The 17,753-nt window shown below is 48.8% G+C and overlaps 1 protein-coding gene across 1 annotated transcript; it reads right to left on the reverse strand.

Annotated features, from left to right (window-relative positions):
• Window positions 1–1,746: 1,746 nt before the first annotated feature.
• On the reverse strand, window positions 1,747–5,137 carry LOC123065233 (uncharacterized). Its single transcript, XM_044488574.1, has 3 exons — window positions 3,741–5,137; window positions 2,131–2,239; window positions 1,747–1,972 (listed from the first exon to the last, which is right to left on the reverse strand). Exons 1-2 carry the CDS (start codon window positions 4,933–4,935, stop codon window positions 2,163–2,165), a joined length of 1,272 nt encoding a protein of 423 aa, XP_044344509.1. The 5' UTR covers window positions 4,936–5,137; the 3' UTR covers window positions 1,747–1,972; window positions 2,131–2,162.
• Between the last annotated feature and the right edge of the window lie 12,616 nt (window positions 5,138–17,753).

The raw sequence follows: 17,753 nt of genomic DNA on the forward strand, positions 1-17,753 counted from the left end.
GCAGCGACCAAGCTTTTTCCTCGAGATAGAAAAGGGTATCGCTCGCGTCGCTCCCTGGGGGGCGGCTCGGGCGACCTAGCCGCCGCCGCCCCCGCTCCCCTTTCCTCCCTCGCTCCGCCTGCCACCGCCGGAGGAGGCCGACGGGCAAAGCCCACTCGGCGGACGGCGGTGGCGGGGCACCCTCGTCGCACGCCGCAAGTCTTCGGCCCTGGACGAAGGCCTGCATCCGGCGGCGGCTGCGTCTAGCCAGGCGCGGGCAAGTCGGGGCGGCGGCCCCGGGCTCGGCGGCGGCGCTGTTTCCTCCTCTCCCTCGTCGGGAGAGTGGGGGGCGGCGCTGAGGCTGGCCATCATCGATCTGGTGCGGCGCATCTGGTGGCGTGCGGCGTGCCCGTGGGTTCGGCCGTGAGGACGGCGAGCCGTAGGCGTGCCAGATCTGGAGGTATTGCCCCTCTCCCTTCCATGCATCCCTTCCCAGTCCCCGGTTCGGTTTGGATCTTGCCGGATCCACCTCCGGTGTGTTCTGGTGGAGCAGATCGGTGTCCGGGGGAAACCTTGGCTGCCTTAGGCTGACCGGCAGCGGCGACGCCGATTTTTGGCGCCGCTTTCCTCCTTGGGGGCGTTGCTGAGGGCACCATCTCTCCTCTCCAACCCATGTCCGGGTGAAAGCCCAAGATCCGATGCGGATCGGGCGTCGGCGGCGCTCTGTGCACCGTAACCTTCCTGGAGGCGACACCAAGGACATTGGGATCGGATGGAAGGGTCTGCAGGTGAGGGGTGGGGGTGTGCTGCCTCCCTTCGGTGGAGCGGTGTTTCGTTCTACATATTCTTGGCGGCGGCTCTTGGCGGCATGGAGCAGCGGAGGCTTGGCGTCAGATGTGTGGTGACGGACACGCGTAGGAGGTCGATGCTGTCTGGCGTCGTGGTGGCGTCGGCGGCAGCGAGACCGGGCAAGGCCGTTACAACAGTACAACTCTGAAGATGGATATGTGGTAGGTGGTTGTGGCGGCCTCATACCCGGCGGGCGGCCTGGTTGAGGAGCACGCCGGACTGGTGGGTGCCCATACCTGGCAGGCGTCCAGGTTGGGACCTCAGGTCTTAGATGTTAGGTTTGGCTGCGAGGTCTGTTTGGTATTAGGCCCAGACCATCAGCGCCCCTTCATCAGTTAGATAGGAGTAGCGACAGAGGTTGCGAAGATGGTGGCTTTGGTCTTACTGTTGTACGACTTTGTAAGGTTTTGCGCTAATAATTAATAAAGTGGCCGTATGCATCGACCAGATGCAGAGGCCGGGAGTATTCCTCCTTTTCGAAAAAAATCTGGATTGCAGCACCAGGTGACCAGCCTTGCAGTGTCAGTCGACCTTGTAGCATCACGCATGTGTTGTCTTCGATGCGAGATCCAGCCCCCACCGCTCTCCCTCAATCTGGCCGGTCCACAAAACAGCATGTGTTGCGATCGGCCGTCTTGCAACATGGCTCACGTTGCAAAGTGCCTGTGTGTGTGGTGGGGGGTTATTGAGCACCGCACGATCAAAGGCTAATTGGATGGTCGCGGAGGCGGCCGGCGCGCGCCTAGTTATCAACCAGTTACATCAATGTGTGAGGAAGAGGTTCCGTTGGAGAAAGTTTGTAACTTTGGAATCTGATGAAGCACAAAGTGTATCCTCACTTCCATTTGATCAGAACCAAGGAAAGCATAAGCAGTTGATACTACAGCATGCAACGGTAAATTACTGAGCAGAGTGCACAATTCCATGCAAGCAAGTGAGTAACCGAGCTAATTCGTTACACCTGAAGTGCCAACAGACACAAAGAGTAGATAAAAACATGAAGTTAACATTTGAAACATGACAATCCGGAGGCTGTTGATGCAACCATTGTCCGCCAAGGCTGGTCTTCACCTAGGAGCTGTCTTAATTCTAGCCACCTTGCAATAACTTGATGTGCTACTTCCAGGGCCTTATCTGAACCAAACTGTGGAAGGAGGACACAACTGTTACAAGGTGTGTAGATTCTAAAAAAAACACTATTACAAGCTGTAGTAGGAATGAAGGACAGCGGCTCAAGAAAAAATGGAAGACAGACTCATCTCCAAACAAGATGGAATGCAGAGGCAATGTGGATAACCGCACCTGCGAAAAGGCCACCATGGTAATTCTGTTCCTCAATCTCGGCCCCTCTCAATAGAAGCCACAGAAGCAGAGCCTTCGTTCACGCGACTGTCGGTCTGACCAGGAACACCTTCAATGTTGAAAGAAGAATAGCATGCTAATTTGGATTAAAGAATGTTAAGTTAAGTGAAACAAAAACTAACGTGGTGCAGAATTAACTTTGGTTGCTTCCGAAAAGAAAACAACCCTTACCAGTTACCACTACAGCTAGTCAGCTAGATATACCATGCAAACCCTCTTTTGTTGTTGTTGAAAGATACTACGTACTATATATACAGATACAATATCTACCTTACTCTTGTCATTCGAAATTACATAACAACATAACATAGAAGCAGGTAGATCCGCTATGGTATCTGATTACAGCCCCTAACGTAAAGAGGTAAATATAGCATATGTCCAGAGAAGCGGAATCCCATTTTGCCATGGATGCAGAGATAGCATTTCCAATTCTGAAATATGCATACAGTGAATGATAACTGAGAGCATCCTCAGGAACATGGAGCAAGTTCAGTCATATCAAATTCTTACACTGGTTGTTTTAGGTGAACTTTATTAAGGAAATTCATGGAAGTAGCAACTATGAAGTATACTAGTCTACAGAGGTCATATACAGTTGAAACTCCTAGCTGTAACATTAGCCTATTTTCTTATACACAGCCTAAATTGTAACACTTCAGAAATTGATTTAGAAGCATACTTATAAGACGATGAAGATAAACATTCGTACTATCGTAAACTGGAATACTTCAGTAGTTCTTGTCTATAGCAGTACCACTGCCACCAACAGACTACAGGAATAGGCAAAACCAATTCACATCCATATTACAGTATGTTGTACTGCATGGGTGAATTCTTTTCTATAATAGAACCTTATTAATCTCATAGTTTCAACAGGCTGGTAGAACTGCACACAAGTTGTTGTCTACAATGAATTCTACAAAATCTGCATCAACGGTGAATTGAACATCTAAAATAAGTTAGATATAAAAAGATGGACCGACGATGCAAGGATAACCAATAACTAAATCATTTTCAATGCATTTACTGGTGACGATCGGTCCAAAATGATAATGAAACACATGCTTACGCAAATTCTGACGAAATGGCTAGCACTGAAGCTTTGTTAATTGACACCTTAGCATGGGCAGGAGCTGTGTAAGTATATCTACTGAAGAATGTAGCTGCTTACTCTACAGCGTCTATCTATTTTCTGCCGGGGAACTACAGCCTCATTTATACGAGGATGTACACGTTAACCATCGATTACAACGGAATTTTTCATTCCAATAAAATTCTCAGGTGACAGTAATATGTGTGATCACAGTTACAACCAGGGAATATGCATAGAGCAAACTATCTCACAGTCCAAACATGAATCAGGATCAGATCATTATAGGTTCCTAGCTACCAAAACCACATATTTGAGGCATAATCACGTGCAGCATACAGGATCACCACAGTAGAAGGCGTATCAGCGTGAAAAGGAGAGTCTTTCTCAGTGTTCTGAACCATATCAACAGCATCAAAGCAACAGCACAGATGAGACAATGTGGATTATTGTTGATTACCTGCACAAAGCGTTGCCGGCAGCTCCCATGAGTGAAGGCAGCGGGAGGAGACATGTTTCCTGCTCGGTCCGACCAGCTCGTAGACCTCACACTCCACCACCTTCCTCGTGCGCAGGTTGATGCCGAAGAGGTTCTTGCCCAGGAAGAAGTACACCACATCTGGGTTCTTGGGGTGGACGAGCGCGAGCACAGGTGTTTTCTTGGGCACCCCGGTGGCCTTGTAGCTCTCATCCGCCCAGACATCCGCGAAGTTCACCCTGTGCTCCACCTTCCACTCCCCGGTACCCGGATCGGCCAGCGTCCACATGACCACCCGAGGTGCTTTGCGGTGGCTCCGGGACTGCGCCTGCTGGAGCCTCATCCAAGAGGCGAGCACGACGCCCCTGGGCCGAGAGCTGTGGTCGCCGCAGGTCAGCTCCACCAGGCGGAACATGCCAGCGCTGACCTGCACGCAGCGGCGCGTGCTCAGCTCTCTCCCGGCGCAGTGGAGGCAGTGGATGTTCTGCCGCAGCCTGCCCTCCGGGAGCTCGACGAAGTCCAGGACCGGCTTCTTGGCGAACGGGTCGCAGGAGAGGATGCCGGAGGAGAGGTCCACCCAGCAGAGCTTCCCGGCGTTGGTGATCGCGGCGTCGGTGTTCCAGATCCCGTAGCGCACGGGGTAGAACACGTCCTTCTCCTTCCACCGCCCCGTCACGGACGAGAAGCAGAGCAGCGTGGCCTCGTCGCTGCCGATGAGCGGCTGGAGCTCGACGACCATGTAGTGGCCGCCGCCCGCCGGGGACGCGAGGAGGCCGGCGGAGCGGGCGTCGAGGAAGCCGAAGCCGTGGTCGGGGAGGCGGGTGGCGGCGGCGGAGGAGGCGTCGCAGACGTAGTAGCCGGGGGGCGTGCGGTCGGTGATGTTGAGCGTGACGAAACCGTCCGCGTCGGGGCTGGAGGGCGGCGACGGGGGAGGGCTCGGGGCCGGGGGCGTGGAGAGGAGGAGGAGGCCGGAGGGGTCGACGGCGAGGACCATGGGGTACTCGTCCGGGCCGGGCGAGACGCGCAGGGGCACGGTGAGCAGGGTGACGCGCGGGGGCGCGGCGAGGGCGAGCGCGAGGTCGGCGCCCGGCGGGAGGTCCTCGGCCGCGGCGTCCGTGCCGGACACCCGCGCCACGCTGCCCAGGATGATCCACGACGGCGACGACGCCGACGCCATCTCGACCGACCGGCTTGGCTTGGGTGGCTCTCGCTCGAGCGTGGCTGTGCCTGTGACAGAAGCGTGGGCGACGGGGGTTTTGGGCTATCAATTTAACCAGAGGGAACAGGGGCGTGTAGACTATGGTGGGATTTGAACTCTGCCTCTGCCGTCCGGAAAGATGGTGGCAAAGGAAGAAGAAAAAGGTGGTGGCCGATTGTGGAGAGCGCTGGCGCAAGGCCAGGGCCTGACGACCAGCCTGACCTGAAAGCAGAGTAGCTACGGGTACGGTGCGAAGAACTGGCAGATGACTCCTTCCTGCATGCTGCTTTTGTCCACGAGCCAGTTTTTTTAATCTCGCAAGGAGTATCTTTGTACACCATATAGGTCTACCCAAGGTGCGCTCCAGAGTCGAGTAAACCGGGCATGGACAACCCGGGCCAGGCTTGAGCCTTGTTTTGCAGCCTGGAAGATTGTTCGGGCCGGGCTCGGGCTTCTCTTCTTTTGTATTTTGGGTCGGGCTTGCACGTGCGTACACTAAAAACAACGTTCAGGCTGCACTTTCGGGCTTTGGGCTTAATTTCGATCTGTTTTTGGGCTTGAAAATAGAGAGTATTTCGGGCTTTGAGCTGGGCTCATGCTTGAGAAATGATGGTCAGGCCTTTACAAGCCCGGCCGACGTTTGCTCGGGTTTAGAGTCGAGCAACAAATTTGATTGTGGAATGCGCGGTTTGGCACGTCAATATACATCGCAATGCCTTTTTCTTTCTTTCTAATTTAGGAGCTTTATTGATTACTCACATGAAATACGTTCGCGGGTAATACAACCATGAAGGAATTCTTAAACATAGTTCATCCAGAGACACATCCAAAAAACCTCACTAGTCTGTTTGACACTTAGGTGATGGACCATATTGGCCTCTCGCCTAACAAAAGAAATACTACGAAGCTGATGATATTTCTGAATAGCTTCTTAACCTCTGAACAGGACAAGTTATATCAGCTTTTGCAAACACCCGAGATGTCTATTTGAATTGACAACCGCTAAGCATCATTTTCAATGGTAATTTGTCTCTAGCCCATGTCATTATTGCATCTCGGATTTGCTATCGCCTCCATCGTTGAGAGATCCTGCATATTCATACCAACATGCTTGAGCTCGTACAAGGTTTCCATGTGATCATGCACAATAAGTCCAGTTCCTCAAGGCCCAAGACTTCCAGGAACCGAGCATTGTTGGGTTCTACGATAGGGTGCGCCGAAGTGATTAACCGTATGAGTGTGCCGCACCTCCATTTTATATAGGCGTCAGTCACGGGCTCAACACTTGGGCCTTGCACGGACCTTAAAGCCCACAAGTCTACTCGGCCACAATCCGAATACAGCTCGGATCACATCATCCAACCAGTGTCCTCGATCGGATCCGACCTCGTAGGTTCCTTTCCTTAAGCGCGCGACCCCTTAGGTTCAAGTCGGCTTGGTCGCAGTTCGGATCACCTCCGAACTGCACGGTTGGTAGCGGCCTCTAGCAAGGCATGCCGAACACCAAGCAGACTATGAAGCTGGTTAGGCGAACCTGTACAACATGTCACACTTCTGTTCCCTTTGCCACACGATATATGTTGTCGGGCTCAAGGCGAGATTGCCATCCTTGTGCTAGCCCGACTTCTTTCTCGTTCCAGTGATGTCGACCACTATCCGGATTATCTCATAATCCTTGTCGCATGGCCATGCTTCTCTTCGTTGGATCACACGAGGGGCCCAGAGTATATCTCTCCTGATCGGAGGGGCAAACCCCATCTTGCTCGACCACGTCTCGCAGCATGGGTCTGGACAAGCCCGAAACCTACCTTTGTAACTACCCAGTCACGGAGTAGCGTTTGGTCGGCCCAAAGCAGGCCTGCCACCATCCCGAGTACATGCGTCCGCTTAGATCTTAGGGCATAGAACGTATGTTGTACTCCCTCCATTTTTATTTACTCCGCATATTAGCTTTGGTCAAAGTCAACCTTTGTAAACTTTGACAAAGTTATTAGACAAAAATATTAACATATACAATAACAAATCAATCACATTAATTAGATTCATTGTTCAATACACTTTCACATTGTATAGATTTGCTATTGTTTCATACTTTTTTCTATAAAATTGGTCAAAGTTTATGAAGTTTGACTTCGGTCAAACCTAATATGCAGAGTAAATAAAAATAGAGGGAGTACTAGAGACTCACATATGACATATTGATGTGTCTCATAGTTGGGTCTGTCCGACTCGGACCTTATCTCGACTCGGATCTGACCACGTCATATCCGACCAGACCTTTCCAAGTCCATATTATCCGGTTAGCATACAATGCTCCATGGCTAGTGAGACCAAGCCATCGTCCGTGTCATATGCTAGTCTAGTTGGATGCACGTCCACACAACCCTTTCGACTATGGATCTTTTAGGACAGTCATCATAAAATGCATAGTCCCACAAACAAGTCACGTACCTGCTGATACACATTATTGATAATGTCCAAGGACTATTTTTATTCATAAACACATAGGAAATATCATCATACATGATTGCCTCTAGGGCATATCTCCAACAGTCTTCCACTTGCACTAGAGTCAATCAAATAGACATCGAATGCCCATAGCTCTAACGTGGCCCTTACGCTTGGGTTATGGAAGCAGCTTACTCAAGGATCTGCAACATTTGCATCCGTGTGAATTTTGTATAACTCTACATCACCATTCTTTATGATCTTTCGTATCAGGTGATGTTTCCGATCTATGTGTCTGACCTTGTGGTGATTCCTCGGCTTCTTGGCTTGTGCGATGACACCAGAATTATCACAATAAAGGTCCAACGGTTTTACCGAGGCCGGGAAAATACCAAGATCATCCAGAAAGTTCCGGATCCAAACACCTTCCTTTGCTGCTTCACAAGCCGCAATGTATTCGGCTTCTGTGGTAGAATCGGCCACCGTATCTTGCTTGGAACTCATCCAGCTCACTGCTTCTCCGTTCATGACGTACACGAATCCGGACTGTGATCGACAATCATCTCTGTCGGTTTGGAAACTAGCATTGGCGTAACCCCTTATGACGAGCTCTTCCTCACCTCCATAAACTAGGAACATCTCTTTAATCCTTTTCAGATACTTCAAAATAGTATTTACCGCTGCCCAGTGACTCTCACTGGGGTTTTCCTGGTACCTGCTTGTTAGGCTTATTGCAAAAGCAACATCAGGCCTTGTACATATCATGGCATACATGATGGATCTGATTGCCGAGGCATACGGAATCCTACTCATCCTGTTTCGCTCATCAGATGTCGAAGGACTCTGAGTCTCGCTTAGCCTTATACCATGTGAGAGTGGCAAGAACCCTTTATTCGCTCACTCATGTTGAACCGCTTCAACACTTTATGAATGTACGTGCTCTGGCTTAAGCCGAGCAGCCTCCTCGATCTATCTCTATAGATCTTAATGCCTAAAATATACACTGCCTCACCAAGGTCCTTCATTGAAAACATGCCATTCAATGACTCCTTGACAGAGTTCAGCATCGGAACATCATTCCCGATCAACAATATGTCATCCACATACAAGATCAAAAACACTATCGAGCTCCCACTTAACTTCTTGTATAAACAAGCGTCCTCTTTGCTTTTGATGAAACCGAGACCAGTGACAACCTCATCAAAACGAATGTTCCAGCTCCGAGATGCTTGCCTCAACCCATAAATGGATCTCTTGAGCTTGCATACCTTACTAGCGCTAGTCGGATCGACAAAACCCTTGGGCTGTATCATATACATGTCCTCGGTTAAATTTTCGTGAAGGAAAGCCATCTTGGCATTCATATGCCATATCTCGTAATCGAAATATGTGACTATAGCTAGTACGATCCTCACCGACTTCAGCATCGCTATCGGCGAGTAAGTCTCATTGTAGTCAATTCCTTGAACTTGTCCATAACCCTTAGCGACAAGCCGGGCTTTGTGGATCTGAACATTTCCATCCACATCGGTTTTCATCTTAAAGACCCATTTGCAACCAATGGCTGTTACGCCAGGTGGCGTATCAACCAAATCCCAGACTTGATTCTCATCCATGGACTTTAACTCAGATCTCATGGCCTCCAGCCATGCCTCGGAATCTAGGCTCACCATCGCTTCCGCATACGTGGCCGGCTCGTCGCTTTCTAGCAACAATACATCACGCACTCTGCGCAATCTTTCCGACCTCCGTGGTTCCGGTGCCGCTTCCACTACGGGTTCCCTGACTGACTCCGATATGATCTCATCACCAGCCGAGTCGCCCCCGAGTGGTCCTCGAATTTCTTTGAGTCGTACTGTCCTCCCACTGGCCTCCCGACTGAGAAACTCTTTCTCAAGGAAAACCCCGTTCCGAGCAACAAACACTTTGTTCTCTTCCCGGTTGTAGAAGCTATATCCCAAGGTTTCCCTCAGATATCCCACGAATATGCATTTATCCAACTTGGGTGTAAGCTTGTCTGACATAAGCCGCTTGACAAATGCTTCACAACCCCAAATCTTTAGAAAAGACAAACTGGGACTCTTCCTGGTCCACATCTCATGTGGTGTCTTGTCTACGGATTTTGATGGTACCCTGTTAAGTGTGAAAGCTGTAGTTTCTAGAGCATATCCCCAGAATAACAAGGGTAAATCCGATTTGCTCATCATAGACCGGACCATGTCCAACAAGGTCCTATTCCTCCGTTCAGACATGCCGTTTCTCTGTGGCGTACCCGGATGTGTGAGCTGAGGTACTATACCTCGACTTTTCAGATGATCATCAAACTCCTGGATCATGTACTCACCTTCACGATCAGATTGCAGAAGCTTTATAGTCTTGCCGAGCTGATTCTCAACCTCGTTCTGAAACTCTTTGAACTTTTCAAAAGTTTCCGACTTGTGCCTCATCAAATAGATATATGCATATCTACTCAAGTCGTCGATAAAAGTCACGAAGTACTGATAGCCGCCTCTGGTAGTTGTGCTCATTGGACCACACACATCACTACGTATAAGTTCCAACAGCTCAGACTTCCTCTCGCAACTCTTTGTGAAAGAAGACTTAGTCATCTTGTCGAGCAAGCATGATTCACATGTCTCGAACAACCCGAAGTTGGACAAAGTCAGGAGCCCATCATCATGGAGCTTCTTCATGCGTTTCAGACTAATGTGTCCAAGCCGGCAATGCCAGAAGTATGTCGGATTTATCTCATTAGGCTTATGCCTCTTGACATCATATTATAGACAGGTTTGTTTCCAGATTCAAAATGAATAGTCCATCAACAATGGGTGCATAGCCGTGGAACATATCATTCAAAAATATCAAACAACCATTGTCCTTTAAATTGAATTCATAACCTTGACTCATCAAACATGAGGCAGAAATAATGTTCCGACTAAGTGCAGGAATGTAATAACAATTATTCAATTCCATAATAAATCCGGAAGGAAGCTGGAGCTGCATCGTGCCAACCTCCAACCCAGCAACTCTTGCTTTGTTGCCGACCCTGATGTCAATCTCCCCTTGTGCCACAAGCCTAGTTCTTACCAGCCCCTGCATCGAGTTGCAAATATGAACAACCGATCCGGTATCAAATACCCAAGAGCTACTAGGTATGTCAGCAAGGTAAATGTCTATAACATATGCAACAAGTGTACCTTTGCCCGAAGAAACATTTCCGGCCTTCTTTCCATGCTCTGCAAGCCACTTGCTACAGTTCCTCTTCCAGTGACTGGTCTCCTTACAGTGATAGCAAACAGTCTCCAAGTCCGGTCCAGGCTTCAGCGCAACAGCGGAGGTTACCATCTCCGTGCCCTTTGCCTTAGCCTTTTTCTTGGACCAACTCTTCTTGAACTTACCCAATTTCTGCACCATCAACACTTGATGTGTGGCTTTCTTAATATCCTGCTCTGCCACTTTGAGCATCCCATGCAATTCAGTGAGCTTCTTATCCATGCCTTGCATATGATAGTTCGAGATGAACGTCCCATAGCTGGGCGGAAGAGAACCCAGAACTGCATCAGTAGCCAGCTCATCCAAGAGCGGGAAGCCCAACCGATCCAAAGCTTGCACATATCCGATCATATTGATCACATGTGGGCTCAGTGGATCACCTTCCTTCAGCTTACAATCCATCAAGGATCGCTAGACGTTGAACCTTTCGGTCCTAGCCTGCACCTTAAACATGCTCTTGAGACTCTCGATCATATCAAAAACCCCAACATCTTCGAAATGATGCTGCAAATCGGGCTCCATACAAGCCAGCATGAGGCAGCTGACCTCGTTGATTCATCAGCGAGTTTCTGGTAGGCATTCTTGGTTGTGGTATTAGCATTATCGGCAGGTTCATCTGGAAGTGGATCCTCTAGAACATGTTCCTTTTTATCATGCTTGAGAACAATTCTTAGATTTCTATACCAGGTGGTAAAGTTTGTTCCATTCAGTTTATCCTTTTCCAGAATTGATTTCAATGCAAAGTTGGGTTGAGCAGGTGGTGCCATTGATCTACAACAGAAAATATGCAATCACTAAGCAATGTGTTTATGTAGAGTAATTCAAGCCTAAACAGAAATACTCCCACTGATGCTCAAAAAAAAGAAATACTCCCACTGAAGTCAGCATCCCTCCGCAAACTCTCAGTGATTCAGGATCCGACTAGTGCACGCGACTAGTGAGCTTTAGCATCATTGCTAGCCAACATACCTATCAGGTAGGCAACTCCTTGCTAATCGTATCTCTATACGACTCCTGTTGGTCGGGAAGGTATCTTATACCCCGGCTCCCAACCTTCTTTGGCACAAGGCCCAAAACCATTTTGATAGCCTTGTCAAGTTAACCTGATATAGTGCATGTCCGTGTCCGACACGAACCCTTCAGTTCAAGGACACCCAGCAGCACCCTAGTTTTATGAGCTCACTACTAGACGTACTTGACGTGCAAAGGTGCAACATCAGGGATGGCAATTCGCTTGATATTCATGAGGGATCATTCTACCATTCTAACATGCATAGAAACAAAGAAGCATAACAATCATAAATAAACACATATTGTGAAATAGTATGGCTCCTTCATGGATGTTTTTCCAGGTCGGCTTCGACTCCGATGACCATCTAGGAACTCCATCTTGTTTGTCACGCCGAGACGCCAAACCACCAACCTGATCTCTATTATCCAACTACTACAACTAGTAATGAATTTTACATAGAGAATCACAAGTCAACACACAGGTCGTTATACATTATAATGACAGTACTTTGGCTCCTGCCGGCTGACAAACATGACACGCAGGCCATGTATAATTTACACACATGCATCACATACACATGAGCCATACTATTCACATCAAACCTGCAAAACAAGTTATGCATAGAATCGCATTCTACCAGTTTGAGTGATCGTGTATGAAATACAAGGCGCTACACACACGGTAGTCCCGATGGCGGATACCGACCGATAGGGGTAGGTTGTGTCACGACCTCATCGACTCTGATGATCAGAAAACATAGCCTCATAAATCCTCATGTGCAGTTGATCTCATCAACCGTGCACACAGCCGATCTCATCAACGACAACAGATCTCATCTGCCGCCTCCACATATCTAATATGCATATGATCTGAATCCAAATCCTATAGCAGAGGCTCCGATACCACTGTTGGGTTCTACGGTAGGGTGCGTCGACTGCAAATAAATTTTTTCCTACGCGCAGAACAACCAGGAACATGCTACGGGAGATGGATCATAGATTGTTACCACTAGACACGCAGTGCCGTGTAGCGGAAGTAGAGTTGAGGTAGCGCATTCCAGGAGTCGCATCGCATTCCCGGAGTCCTCCTCCTTGCCGGTATCCCAGTAGCCGATCGGATCCCGCAAACAAGTTTGCCGGAGCGGGGCAAGTGCACCGACTCTAACGGTATCCCCGCGTGCAGGAGGAACATCGTGCGGCGGACTGCTAGGTCCGATCACACAACCGGCAGCGAGTGGATGTGGCTATTCGCAACACATGCAAACCCTAGTGACAGTGCCGACGCGATTAACCGCATGAGTGTGCCGCACCTCCACTTTATATAGGCGTCAGTCGTGGGCTCAACACTTGGGCCTCGCACGGACCCTAAAGCCCACAAGTGTACTCGGCCACAATCCGAATATAGCTCGGATCACATCCAACCAGTGTCCTTGGATCCGACCTTGTAGATTCCTTCCCTTAAGCGTGCGACCCCTTAGGTTCAAGTCGGCTTGGTCGCAGTTCAGATCACCTCCGAACTGCACGGCTGGTAGCGGCCTCTAGCAAGGCATGCCGAACACAAAGTAGACTATCAAGCTGGTTAGGCGAACCTGTACAACATGTCACACTTCTGTTCCCTTTGCCACACGATATATGTTGTCGGGCTCAAGGCGAGATTGTCATCCTTGTGCTAGCCCGACCTCTTTCTCGTTCCAGTGATGCGGACCACTATCCGGATTATCGCATAATCCTTGTCGCATGGCCATGTTCTCTTGGTCGGATCACATGAGGGGCCCAGAGTATATCTCTCCTGATTGGAGGGGCAAATCCCATCTTGCTCGACCACGTCTCACAGCATGGGCCTGGACAAGCCCGAGCCTACCTTTGTAACTACCCAGTCATGGAGTAGCCTTTGGTGGCCCAAAGCAGGCCTGTCACCATCCCGAGTACATGCGTCAGCTCAGGTCTTAGGACATAGAACGTATGTTGTACTAGAGACTCACAGATGACATATCGCTGCGTCTCGTAGTTTGGTCTATCTGACTTGGACCTTATCTCGATTCGGATCCGACTACGTCGAATCCGACCAGATCTTTCCAAGTCCATATTATTCGGTTAGCATCCAATGCTCCATAGCTAGTGAGACCAAGCCATCGACCGTGTCATATGCTAGTCTAGTTGGCTGCGCGTCCACACAGCCCTTTCGACTAGGGATCTTTTAGGACAATCATCATACAATGCATAGTCCCACAAACAAGTCACGTACTTGTTGATACACATCATTGATAATGTCCAAGGACTATATTTATTCATAAACACATAGGAAATATTATCATACATGATTGCCTCTAGGGCATATTTCCAACAAGCATCAATATTAATTTTTGAAAGACTGTTGGTCGGCGACTTCCAACTTTTCGACACACGCGGTATAGACACCGCATGTTCCTTCTGAAGGAAATATGCCCTAGAGGCAATAATAAATATTATTACTTATTTCCATGTTCGTAATTACGTTTATATTATGTGCTATAATTGTAATGGTTTTCAAGTGTGTATATCCAAGAGGCTCAGAGGGAAACCCATGTGCATATGTGGAATAATAAACGATAGAATAGATTTCTAGTCACACCTCGAAGACTAGCCAAGTGTTGCATGATGGTTCCGTTTTCCTGATCATGGGCACAAGAATGCCGACAACTTTGAGTACACAATGTTAGAAGAACACTTGTGTTGAACAGACCCAATTGACGGTTATACTATGAGATCCTTTTGTCTCAAGTTAATGATTTATAACACAAAGAAAGTTAACGATGCATAATTTCTTAGACTGTGAGAGTATTAAGTATCTTCATACGGGACGATGTGCTTTGGGGTTTGTCAAATGTGACACCCCGGCTCAGAGAACCGGAGGCCCTTGTTAAAATCTTTAATGAAATCCAATGATAGTGATGACCCTCGTAATAAACATCCTACCCAATGCCTTTATGAGTTTGATAATTACATTAGAAAGCAAAATCACGTCAATGCAAATGTTATGAAACAATTGAAATACAACTCTGATATGATTGCTCGCTTAAGTGACTTGTTATTTAGAATCTCAAATGATGTTAGAGGTGTAGGAAAGCATGCCTCTACGGTTATGACGTTCGGATAATTAAGCTACAGTGAATCTCTGCTAATGATGCCACATCACCTTGGTTACTATTGATAAACTCATGTTGATTCGAAACCGATTCAAATTCAAAATCCGTAAACAACTCAAATTATAATTTCTTCAAACCGGAAAGCAAAAATGTTCGATGGGTTGAAAATAATCACTATCTAATTTTCCTATAAGAACTAATATTTTTCAAAATATAAAAAAATGCTCCTGGTTATTAAAATAGTGGACCAACAACGTTAAGTAAGCCCATTTAAATTCAAAAACTAGATTTGAACCGTTCCAATTAGCCCCGAACTTCTTGTGCTACCTAGTAGTGTTGTGCTTGAGTTATGTGTCAAGTTTCATCATTTACAAAAATCATTTAGTACCTCAAACTAATGCAAAGTAATGACTAAATTGTTTGGTAGAAAAGGAAAAGTAAAATACCAACACAGTAGTGTGCACTTCGTCCCGTTGGAGTAGTACAGGCCCAGCCCATCACCACTTTCATCCTCAACCTCCTATTCACAGGGGTGCACTAGACGCGCGTGCGGCGTCCATGCCGTGGATGGCCACACGGCGACCATCTGGTGATGCCCCTGCGAGGATAAAGCCACCCCGACCCCCCTCCAAACCCTAGACCCCGTCACTTTCCCCCTCTCCCTCTCGCTCACCTCCTCCACAGAAGCTACAACCACCACCATCGCCATGGCCAAGTTTGTTCTTTCGGCCACCGTCGTCCCTGCAGGCTAAGCCAACGCCTGGGACTCCTACGGCCACCTCTACTTCGACTACACGGAGCAGATCAACCCGGGAAGCCCCTGCTACGCCGGATCGAGGCCTTCTTCCTCCTGCTGCCAACGACATTCCTCATCGAATCCGCCAGCCCTACTACTCCTAAACCCACGCCGAGCCTCCGTGTGCTTACCCGGTGAGCATCGCGTCCATCCCCCTTGTTTTCCTCCGCTATGTCGCTCCTAGATGCTCCGTCCGCCATTGCCAAAGGTTACTTCCGCCGCTCACCTTGCCGTTGCCCATCGCTGCCACAACACATTCCGCTCGCTTCCGAGCATGGCATCGTGCTCCTGGCACTTCCCGGAGGCCTAAGAGCCCTCCAACGCCTGCTACCGTGCCCTGCAACCCCGTCCCCGACGAGCTCCCGTTGCAACTTCCGCCTTGGCTCGTCGCCGGTGCCGATTCCCGTCGCCCCCGAATGAGCTGTTGCCGCCCATCGACGCTCTCGTCGCGAGCATTCGGATGCTACAATCTGCACGCCGAACCCTGCTCCGCACGCGTTTTCCACGACCTCCCGTGTCAGCGCCCGGAGCTTCAAGCCCGCGCACGCCTGCTGCCGCCCGGGGCCATGCCCTGCTCACCTGGCCTCAACCTAGCGCGTGCCCACGCGCGCCCATCCACCCGCACCCGCCGCGCCCGCTTATGCCCGAGCGCTGGCCGCCGCTCAGCTTGTCGTTGCCGTAGCTGCTACTCCGGCCACCCCCTGAACGGGTCGGTGGTCCCATTCGCTGCCTCGCCGCCCGCCGCAGCCCTCCCTCGTCACTCGCCCGGCCGTCCACCGGAGTCCTCGCCCCCGTGCGTGCCGCATCATATCCACCCATCGCTGAATTCTGCTGCTGCTCTGCTACAGTAATGTTCAGTTACTGTAGCATTAGCTAGCTTTGCTACAATTACACCGACTACCCCTCTATATTGCAGCAAAACAACAACAAAACGACTTCTAATGTGGGTAAAGATAATACAAGTAGATAGTACACTTGACAAACTCCGTTTTATCCCATTGGTCCAAATTCAAAATATGTAAGAATTAAATCTGATGAAAATCACAAAATCCTATGTTCGTATATTTTAATAGTTTCTGGAATTAACTTCAAGTGTCACTTTTCAAATACAGTTTCGATCAAGCAACTGAACTCTAACATGGATGTCAATGATACTGTCATGTAGATCACAGAAGATGAATTTTTTTGGTAAAAGGCACTACTTCATAGGATGTACATAACACTAGCTATAGCCTCTGAAAACAGCTAAGTGGTGTTCAAAAACTGAACAATTCTCAGACGGCCAATTTTCAGGAATTTCCATAATATTTATTAAACTTCGAAAAATTATAGAAAATAAACCGTAGTTCGGATGGAAAAACTTTATACATGAAAGTTGCTCATAACGACAAGGCAAATTTGAATACAAAGTCCGTTCGTCTGCCACACGTCCCTAGCATAGTGAACCTGCAACCTTTCCCCTCCGGTCCGTCTGTCCGAAAACACGAAACACCAGGAATACTTTCCCGGATGTTTCCCCCCTTCACCGGTAGCACCTAGTACTGTGTTAGGTCACCCCTAGCCCCGCATATTGCCATGTTATGCTTTGTGATGCTTTGATTGCTCTGTTATTTATTGTGTTCCCCCCTCTGTTACTTCTTTCCAGTAGACCTCGAGACCGCTGCCGATACCCCTGTGATCGACTACATCGACGATGACCTTCCTTCTTACCAGGGCAACCAGGCAAGCCCCTCCCCTTGATCACCAGATATCGCCTATTCTTCCCTCTACTGCTTGCATTAGAGTAGTGTAGCATGTTACTGTTTCGGTTAACCCTATTCTATTGTAGAGCCTGTCATTATTGCTACAGTTGTTGATACGTTACCTGCAATCCTAAATGCTTACTATAGGATGCTAGTTTATCATCTGTGGCCCTACATTCTTGTCCATCTACCATGCTATACTATCGGGCTGTGATCACTCGGGAGGTGATCACGGGTATACACATATATACATATCATACATAATATTTAGATGGTGACTAAAGTCGAGTCGGCTCGTAGAGTACCCGCAAGTGTTTCGGAGATGGGGGCTGAAGGGGCAGGTGGTTCCATGTAGGTAGTGATGGGCCTGGGTTCCCGACAGCCCCTTGATGGTTACTTTGT

Source organism: Triticum aestivum, chromosome 3B (assembly GCF_018294505.1).
Source record: "Triticum aestivum cultivar Chinese Spring chromosome 3B, IWGSC CS RefSeq v2.1, whole genome shotgun sequence".
Lineage (NCBI taxonomy): Eukaryota > Viridiplantae > Streptophyta > Magnoliopsida > Poales > Poaceae > Triticum > Triticum aestivum.